Source organism: Sinocyclocheilus anshuiensis, unplaced genomic scaffold (assembly GCF_001515605.1).
Source record: "Sinocyclocheilus anshuiensis isolate Anshui unplaced genomic scaffold, SAMN03320099.WGS_v1.1 scaffold335, whole genome shotgun sequence".
Classification (NCBI taxonomy): domain Eukaryota; kingdom Metazoa; phylum Chordata; class Actinopteri; order Cypriniformes; family Cyprinidae; genus Sinocyclocheilus; species Sinocyclocheilus anshuiensis.
Window position 1 is genome coordinate 446056 of NW_015548239.1, and position 9891 is coordinate 455946.

Consider the following 9891-nt stretch of genomic DNA (forward strand, 5'->3'; position numbering starts at 1 on the left):
TTAGTCAGTGAATCTTTTAGAACTATTACTGAGTTTGCAGCTGATTACATCAATGAATCATGAATCGTTTATCAGTCAGATTTAAAATGAACCAGGAACCACTGCTTTTTAAACATAAATATACAGTTATTATATACAAAAGTTATTCAGATATTTTTTTCAAAATCAACTATTTAAAATGTGGAATGTATTTAAAATTCAATCAGATTCACTACAATGACAGCGTCAAATGGGAACTAAACCACTTTTGTAATTTGTCAACCAAAAATAGTAATATGATTTCCAAATATGGTTTAATTGAAGGAGCCAATGTCTATCATTTGCCAATTTTTAGTCTGAAGCCCTGTTTGAGAAATAATGCAGAAAACTTCAACTTTCCTCTCAAGGAATCCAGACATCTCCAGAAGTAACCTCAAGAAAATTTATTCACAATCTGCAACAAAACTAAAGTATTGCATAAGAATAAAAGAAAAAGAAAGGAGAAAAATACAGCAGCGCTTGATTATATAAACATGTAGAAACATTTTTTTTCTGTGAACAGTTATACCAAGCTCTCTGGCTAATGTTCTAGTGCAACATCTCAACAAAAACACTCAGGCACAAGATAAACTTTTTCTCAAGGAGATCAACTCACATTTTGCATGAGAAAAGACATTTACAGCTATAAAGGAAAGATGCAAGAACACATACTTTGAGTACTACTCCAAGGCAACCATGTCAAAAAGATCAGTCCTTTCAACGCAACAAGTGTCTTCTTTAGAACTATGATAGTGTCTTGTGTTATTTCATATCAAGTGCAAATATGAATTCAAAGTAGTGGATACTGGAAGTAAATGATTGTTAAAAGCCTTCCTGAACAGAGCTGCGAATGGCGTTCACTGTGTGTCATAAGGTCATCATACCGAGTGTGGATTTGTCTGTCTGCATCTACATACTGAGTCCATTTATTGCTGAAGAATATGGTTAAGTGAAAGAGTTAATTATAATTTTTTTGTTTGTATTTTTCTGGAAAGGAATTACTTCGAGACCAAAGAGAGTACATATAAGGCATTAACCTGTTACACACTCAGTCTGTTTGAAAGAAAAACAAGACATAACACTATAAATTAGGTACAAATATAAGATTTTACCTGAGAAGGAAAAGGTGCCACAACTTGAACACAAGTCACATACACACAACATGATGGCCTTTTAAGTTAGCAGAATGCTGAGAAATCAATTTAAAAGTCTTTCCTAAATTTTGGACACTGGTTAGACTGTTGTGGTCAGATATTCTTTCAAACAGTTAAGTTTCTGAGTAATTCTGTGGGACTTAAGACAGTTGGGCCGTACTGGCTTTGTTTCACGCTGGTAACACCCTCACAAGTGCTCATAACTCATCTAAAAGTTGTGCCAGTTAATTTCACCTGATTTGAAGTTTCATTCATTGAGAAGACTTTTTTCTTCTTCATCAGCCAATCGTTTGGTCTTTGACACCTCTCTGCGTATGTTTTTAACGTACACCCAAAAAAAGTAGTTTCAGCAACAGCAGAAAATTACGGAATAGAAAAATAAATATCATTCCACCTGTTCGCCTTTCATTGAAGAGCAAATGAAAATGAGAAATATAATATATTTGGACACACTTCATGATGCAAGAACTCCACGTTGGATCACGTCCGAACCATAACGTCTAGTCATCGGGCTTCGAAGTCTTTGGGCATGACACCTCTTGCCCTGTTCTGATTGGCCAAGATCAGACTCTTTCACATGGCTTCGGTTCTCACTTCCTGTCCGCAGCCGGGTCCTAATTTGATGGGAGGCGGCAGCGGGACTTGTATTAAAAATTAAGGAAGAATTTTGGTCCACCACGTCATTTCTGTCCTGTCCATCTTTCCCCGATGACGTTCTTTCACTCCGTTTAGGGATTCTGAAACTGCCCCAGTTTTTCAGATGCCGCCTACTTGTTCCATTTGCCACTATTTTTCCCTGATGTTGGCTTGAGATTGTCTTCCTTGGCGATCCGTTATATGTGGTCGAAGCAGTGACTACAGAACTAGCAGTGGTTCTGCTGTGAGACAGCAGTAATCTGTCATCCATGTTGTCATGCTCAGTCTCATTCTTCACCGTGTCCTCCATAGTCTTCGACTGTCTCAGTTTGTCTTTTATAGACACCTGTTCCCACAGCTTGCTCCTCCTCCTGTCCTCCAGGGGGCACTCGCTCTCCTCATCTCTTCTATGAGATTCACTGCCCCTCAGCCTGCCCTCCGAACGTGTCGCCATAGCTGATGCCGCCGTCTTACAACCTCCAGAGCCTGAATCAACGACCCCAGAACTGGGAACATTGTCCATGACCAGGCTTTCCAGTCTGGGCATCTTTGCAGGACTGTCTGCTTCAATATGCTTTGAGACTCTATAAATGTTGCTCCCTTTCACATGATTTTGAACAGTGGTGCCCAGGGCGCTGTTCTGGCCGCAGTGACCCTTCAAAGGCTGGGGGGATGCAGGTACAGGAGGTGCCGTCCGAAAGTAAAACATAGCCTCCTCCAGACGTCTAGTAGAAGATATACCTGACCAGGAGAGAAGGTAATGGTTTAAAAAAAAAAAAACAGATCAAATATTCTTCAAGTGTGTACAGTAAGCATCATACTGACCAGCGACACTTCCCTGCTCGAGCAGTCTGATGTGGTGATGAAAGATCTGCTCTTGCATTCTGCACAAGGTTCGTTTAATTCTTTCCCGACGACTGACCATGTATGTCAAATTACGCACCTGAACACACATATATGTAGGTGAGACATACGAATTCTACCAAAAAAAAAAAAAAGTGATAATTCACTTAAAAACGAAAATTCTGTCATCATTTACTCAACCTCATTCATTCATCTTGAGAACACAAATGAAGATATTTCTAATATGTTCTCATCCTTCTTGATGAGGTTTGTTCTTGCATGTCAAGCAAGCACGACTGAGCTTTTGTTTACATTGGATTTGCTCTATGCATGTGCAATGTTAATATATGAACAAAGGCCTAAATGAAATCTGTTCATTATTTAAAGCGATTGTCTCTTGGTTTAAACCCCTTGATTTATATGGATTCATTTTCCATTTATTTTTTAACTTTTAATGAGTGATTTGGTTGCATGGACTTTAAAGGAGACATATTATGCCCCTTTTTACAATATGTAATATAAGTCTCTGGTGTCCCCAGAACGTGTCTGTGAAGTTTCAGCTCAAAATACTCCACAGATAATTTATTATATCATTTTGAAAATGCCTATTTTGAGTGGAAGCAGAAACACGCTGTTTTTCGGGCCTGTTTCTTTAAATGCAAATGAGCTGCTGCTCCCCGCCCCCTTTTCCAGAATAGAGCTACGCCATTACAGCTCGGAGCCGCTAAAAAACATCTGTTTTGGTTCTGATTATCATGTTTAATGCCCTGAAATCATGCGTTTTAAACCATATGAGTTTAAATTTCTGATAAACGGTTTTCTCAGAGCACACATCCGAAGCACACGGACAAGAAAGCGGCTGTCACAGCATGTGAGTACTAAACTAAGTTCTAATTCACACAAGTTTACGTTAAAAACACACGAGTTACAAAAACAGTCAGTTATGTCTGTGAAGGTAAACTGCTGGGAAATAAATCGCATGTTTATTTTAGATCTGTGTGGCAGCAGCAATATACAATAAATAAATCAATAAATCCACTGCTCTCTTGTCTCCTCTGAGGCTGGGACTGTAAATAGTGTTCTGTGCTCGTCTGTGCAGCCAAAGGCAGAACAGTTAGCATGTTTTGCTCAAACTTTCGCCATTGCATTAGAACTGCATGCCGTTGTTGTCGCTTGCGAAATCAAATGACGGCGCCATGGGTGGAAACCTGGTGGATACGTACAGATTAAGGGGCGGTAATATTATAATGAGATCCCTTTGCCACGTCACCAAGGGAGCGAAATCAGACGCGCTCATTTTTTTCAGACGCTTGCAGAAAAAGGCTTACCAAAACAAAGTTACTGGGTTAATCTTTTTCACGTTTCCTTGGTTGGTAGATGCACTGGGGACCTGATTATAGCACTTAAAACCTGGAAAAGTCAGATTTTCATGATATGTCACCTTTAAATGGAAAAACAGTAAGAGAGAATATTAAAAATATCTTCATTTGTGATCCAAAGATGAACAGGTTGTGAACAACATGAAGGTTAATAAATAACAGTTTTTCATTTTTGGGTGAACTAATCATTGTGTGGAGTCAGTTTCCAAACATGGAAGACGCTCTCAGCAGCAGTGGCAATAAAGCACATAATAATCTAGAGACTTAACTACTCTGTAAAAATGGTTTATTCATCTAAAACTTCCTTTGTGCAGCGGGAATAGTTTTTAGGTTACCAATCTAAAATTCTTGTAGCTGGAGTTCACAGATAGTTATATTACATTTCCATCTGGTATCTTATTACCATAAAATTAATTAAAATTCCTCCACTTCTGATGTCTTGACTCATAGCCCATTATTTGAAAAGGGCTAGTGTGTATTTTCTTCTGGTTTGGCTAAGCAACATATTTTATAGTCTAATGGTAAAGATACAGGTGTTGTAATGACTGTGGCGTGACAGAGCGACACAGGGACAGAAATGTTGTCAAATGTTAGTGATGACACTAATTTAAAACCTTGAGAAAACACAGATTTTAGTCACAATATTGAATAAAAATAAAACATTATTAAAGGAATCCAACTGTTTATTTGAAATCATGAAGGAAAGGCAGGGAATGGAACCTGCTGTCTAAAGTCCAAAGTATACTTCGGTTTTTATGCGTATGCCAGGGACAGCGTACAGTACAGACTTGGTTTTGCACTAATCAGTTGTTCCAAAAGGTGGCAACACTAGACTGGGCCGCTGTTTCACAGTACAAAACGAAACTAAAGAGACGAACAACAACAACAAAATAGCAGAAACTGCAACAAAAACAAATGCCCGCAATGACAAGCGCTTGTGTGAGAGGGTTATGAAAGAAGTGCAAAGACATTTTTATTGGTCATAACTTCCGGAGAAAAACAGAGCATTGGTCTAAGATTAAGCTTTCTAGAGAGCCTGCGTTTGCACATGCTATCAAATGGAGTATACTTTGAAAAGCTGCGCATTAGACTGTACGTAAAAAAACTGAAGAATACTTTGGGCTTAAACAGTCTTGAGCTGTGATTGGTGGCTGCTGTCTTCCTTTATATTGTACCAAGTAGTAATGTGAGGTAATGTGGCTACAGAATGGCTTTGCAAAACTTACCCTCTCTAGATCCTGTCGTAAATGCGTGAAGAGGCGGAGTCGCCGCAAAAGCACTTCCTGTTCCTGACGGGCAAGGCTGTCTTCTTCCTCTTTCTTCGGCATGATGAGCGGCTGGTTAAAGTTCACCTTCCTTTTCAATTTCCAGTATTGGAACAGGAAGTCCACAGTTTCCAGGGGCAACTGCAGGTGCTCTGCGACTTCATCAGTGGCGACGAAGCGATAGAACTCGTCCTCCAACTGCTGAACTCGAAGTTTACGCTCACTGAGTCTGGTTTCTTCGGGGTTTTGTGCTAGCCTGGGCTGTGAAGGGGATGAGATGTTCACGCCCCTGTTTCTCCCTCTCTCTTCTCTGGTCTGGACCTTCACTGGCCTGTCATCATCTCCCTCTTCCTCATTCCAGTCCATTCCTGAGTGCTTGGGACAAAAAGACTTAAATTTGACTTCATCCGCCTCTGTGAGGATTGTGTTCATCTTCAACCCACACTGCAGACCGCAAGTCACATGGAATGCCACACGGCAACTTTTGGCAGAACACTAGGGGGATTTGGAAAGAGAGAATGTCAGGATTAAAGCACAGAAGATGGGGAAAATGTGAAGTTGATTTTTTTAAAATTATTATTAATAAATTAACAAAATTCTACATTTAAACCAAGTAGCACGGTTGCAGCATCTTGCAAAAACCAAACTGAATAAATAACACTGCTTTCGGCAGTCAGCAACTATTAATTTATTCCACAAGTGATAGCGTCCAATACCTGAGGGGGATTACAGAAATAAAGTGAAGTCATGTGATCTCAACATGTTGGCCCTCATGAGGTGACTCAGTCCATGGAAAATTAAACAGCTTTTATCAGAATACTGATATAACCTCAACCTATGTGAATGTACATAATTTCAAACATTTTTCAGAAATACTATCATTCATTTTGTATGTGTAACTTTTTTATTAAGTGAAAAGTACCTAAGTGCTTTAACCTTAAATTATTGATGGTATCAATTGATATTATTTTATTCTCCAGAGCTCAAATTGAGAGAAAATATTCAGGTTTAAAATGCACTTTGGGCCCTCTGGAAGATTTTGAATATCTGAATGAATAGCATAATAAGTAATAAACATCAGCACTGTGTACCTGAATACAAGCTCCTGTTTTCTCTTTACACAGGCAGCATATTAAAGCCCATCTGTTGCTGGGTATATGAGACACATTAGTGATAGGTTCCATCTTCTCAGGGTTACCAATGCTTACCTAGAGGTAAAGAGCACACAACAAAGACCAGTCTGAGCTCACACAATACTCTTAAAGGGGTCATGAATTGAGAAATCAACTTTTACTTGAACTTTTGATATATAAGAGATCATCATACTAAAAGAATATCCTGAAAGTTTCAGACCTGAAAACGTCCTTGTTACTGAAATAAAAGCTTTAATTTCACCAGGCCCAGCAAACGCCAGATCCTGGAATGTGCCTACCTTAGGTAGGTTAAACACCACCTCCACGGAAGAATATCAATGCCCAATTCTGTAGCCCCGCCCACTGAATCGCACATGACATAGTAGGGAAATAATGTAAGTGGCGCTAAACCGGATCGAGCAACCAAGCAATAAACATGCTGTTAAAGATTGCAAAATATTGTGCAGTGCCTGGTTGTGGAAGAACACAGTTGCTGCATGACCTTCCTTTGGATTCAAATATTAGGAATGTGTGGTTGAACTTTATATTTAACGAAGTTTCAGCTCACGCGAGTAAAACATTTAGCGTTTGTTCGCTTCATTTCACCTCGGATTCCTTTGTAAACAAGACACAGGTCGACGCTGGATTTTCAGAGAGACTGAGATTAAAAAGCAATGCTGTGCTGTCTATATTGGATCTGACGGGAATGGCGCAGCACACTCATGTGAGTAAAAAATATTTTGTACTGTGTCACTATTGCTTTGTTTGAGATAGCTTGATGTCCTGATTATGTGTGTGTGTCTAACCAAAGTCACAGAAGGCTCCAACTATGAAGGACGTAGCTTGTCAAACAGACACACAGAAGGTAGTTTACTATGCAAAGTTATTATCCAATCATAGCAGTGGGCATTTACTTCCAAGTCTTCAATGCGGCACGCCCATAAAAACAGAGCGTTTCTTGAGCCGGCCTCAAAACCAGGGTAGAAAATAGCCTATTACCTATTGATTTTGATATTTTTGAATGTAAAAAACATGCGGACATCATAAGTGAAACAATATAAAATAATAAAAAAGCCAGTTCATGACCCCTTTAACAAAATTACTTTATAAGACTTGCATGCATCCTTACTTCTGGTATCCAGAGAGCACAGCTAACGTGGACCCACTTGGTGCCACTGCGAGTGGGTTTCATGGCCCCACCTTTTTTAGGACACAGATGGCATTTGGGAAAGATGCCCAGTGCACAGGTACGACAAAGCCAGCTGCCCTCAGGAACCTTCAGTATACCATAACATGCCTGTGGGGAGGTACATTGTTATATAATTATGTGCTTGCACATGCATTCAGACACTCAGGTGCACAAACACATACACACACACACACACACACACACACACCTGATGCACACAGATGTTGCACTTGTCACAGAACACCATTTCGTTGCCGTCCTCGCCATCAGGGGACTGACAAACGTCACACACCACGTCTTCATCGTACTCGATGCCAAGCCCCTTCTCCGTTTCCATGGCGTGGCTCATGTTGTCATAGCAACGGTGCTCAAACTGCTCCATGACCCGCTCCATTGTCAGCTCATCCAGGAGTTGCATGCCTACAACCAAATCAGTTAGCTACACGTGACATTTGTTTCAACAGTGTGTAAGAAATTTGAGTGCATAATGGGTAAAATGAAAACTCCAGACTGTATCTGCTCACCCATCTTGCTGAACTCCTCGTTAGCAATCTGCATCCAAGCTACGTCCTCCTCATTCAGGTCATAACGACACATGCCATCAGCTAGCGTCTGAATACCCACGTATCCCAGCATCGATGACTCAGATGAGCGAATCAGCTTCTTCGGCCTGATGAACAGAGGAGCAGGGGATTTCTCAGCTACAGTGCTGCAGGTAAAAAAGAAAAATAGGATTAAATCAATGGCATCCATTAAAGATGAATAGTTTGACAGGTAAAAAAAACAAAAACCTCATACCACACTGTACACTGCGGTATGGAGTCGGGACTAACAGGGACTTGAACCCCTTTCTCCCACTCCTGCCGCCAGGGATCTGCCAGCTCATAATAATCCTCTGGATTCAGCTGGTATGAATCATGCAGCTTCATAGCAGTGATCAGGTCTGTCCTGAACACCTGGAGGAGAAAGAAAAGAGGGGGTGTGACTATCAGAATATGCATGAAAAGATTTGTGACAAATATCTACAATAGAGGTGTGCGATATATATCGTCTGCGATAATATCGTAATTGTTGTTTTAACGATGTGCGATTTGACATTATCGAGTATTTTGCAAAAACCATTCAAAACATCCCTACTCGAGATATTATTTTTTGTCAATATCGCACACCCCTAATCTACAACATTATCATCTTAGTCTGTTAGGGTCGTATGTGAGGTGGTTCTGAGGGTGAAGCGTTTCTTTGTACCTCTGAGGGTCTTTTTCCATTCTGTTTCATGTGCTTGGAGTTGGAATGCTGAGACCAGGATGTGGAGTTACCTGAAAGAGACAGTAAGACTGCTGAATCTTGTGCTGAAGATTCAGAGAAAGAGGGATACTTCATGTTATTAGCAGCATTAATAGTTATATTAGTTTCAAAAAATGGCAGTATTAGTTTTGCAGAAGGAGAGGGCTTGTGACACATAAATAAAATTATAATATATATAATATATTAATTATAATATAATATGAATGATGTGGACAGATAATTTATAATAAACATATTGCAAAAATAAGAATTGTCCAATCTTGATTTCATGGTGACTTTAAGAACATGCAACTTCAGTATTACCAGAAGGGTAATATAGATTACTCGAGGCAAGTTTGGTACTAGAAAATAAAGTGTCTGTCTACTTACTTCCATTATCTGAGTCCTCACTGGTGCTCGGGACACGGCTTCGCTTCATCGTCAGCTGCCGTGGCCTTCAAGTGATGCAGAAATCTGCAGAGGTTGATCAAACATTAGCAGAACATTCCTGAAAACTGATCCTGCAGAGATGACTGGTGAGTGCACTGCTTTCCCCCAGCCAGCCACAACTTGACTGAAGCCAGCAGAGACAGGCAAATTCAGAGTTAAAGAAGACTTTACAAGCCAAACTCAACTTAAAGACTACGTTAAGATACTTTATATTAAACTTTATATAATCCTGCTTTTTGAGCTTAATATGCAGAATCAATTTATAAGTAATTTGTACGCCGATTCCTCCAAAACGTGGTGCTATCCAACCACTGCTGTTTGGTTGAGCACCGCAACATAACATTGGTGCAACCAATCCCGTGGGTCTGAAGGCAGGACTATCTGTTGAATAGACCAATGACAGACTGAAATGCTCGTGAAATGTACAAACTTCACCTTAAAGGGTTAGTTCACCCAAAAATTACAATTAGGCTGTTTTACTCACCCCAGAGCCATCCTAGGTGTATATGTCTTTCTTCTTTCAGACGAATCCAGTCG

At 40.0% G+C, this 9891-nt stretch overlaps 1 protein-coding gene across 3 annotated transcripts in view; it reads right to left on the bottom strand.

Annotated features, from left to right (window-relative positions):
* Positions 1-990: 990 nt before the first annotated feature.
* LOC107654844 (protein Jade-1-like) overlaps positions 991-9891 on the bottom strand; it is an 11908-nt gene continuing 3007 nt past the window's right edge. For 2 of the 3 annotated variants that reach the window (XM_016442113.1, XM_016442114.1), the window contains exons 2-11: positions 9295-9378; positions 8866-8969; positions 8416-8573; positions 8142-8326; positions 7826-8037; positions 7558-7725; positions 6387-6503; positions 5257-5790; positions 2634-2751; positions 991-2549 (exon numbers count right to left, since the gene is read on the bottom strand). In XM_016442113.1, the coding sequence (XP_016297599.1) occupies positions 1627-2549; positions 2634-2751; positions 5257-5790; positions 6387-6503; positions 7558-7725; positions 7826-8037; positions 8142-8326; positions 8416-8573; positions 8866-8969; positions 9295-9343 (2568 nt within the window). In that variant the 5' untranslated portion in view covers positions 9344-9378 and the 3' untranslated portion in view covers positions 991-1626. The remainder of the gene's footprint in view (positions 2550-2633; positions 2752-5256; positions 5791-6386; positions 6504-7557; positions 7726-7825; positions 8038-8141; positions 8327-8415; positions 8574-8865; positions 8970-9294; positions 9379-9891) is intronic. The other variant, XM_016442115.1, reaches the window with a different exon arrangement.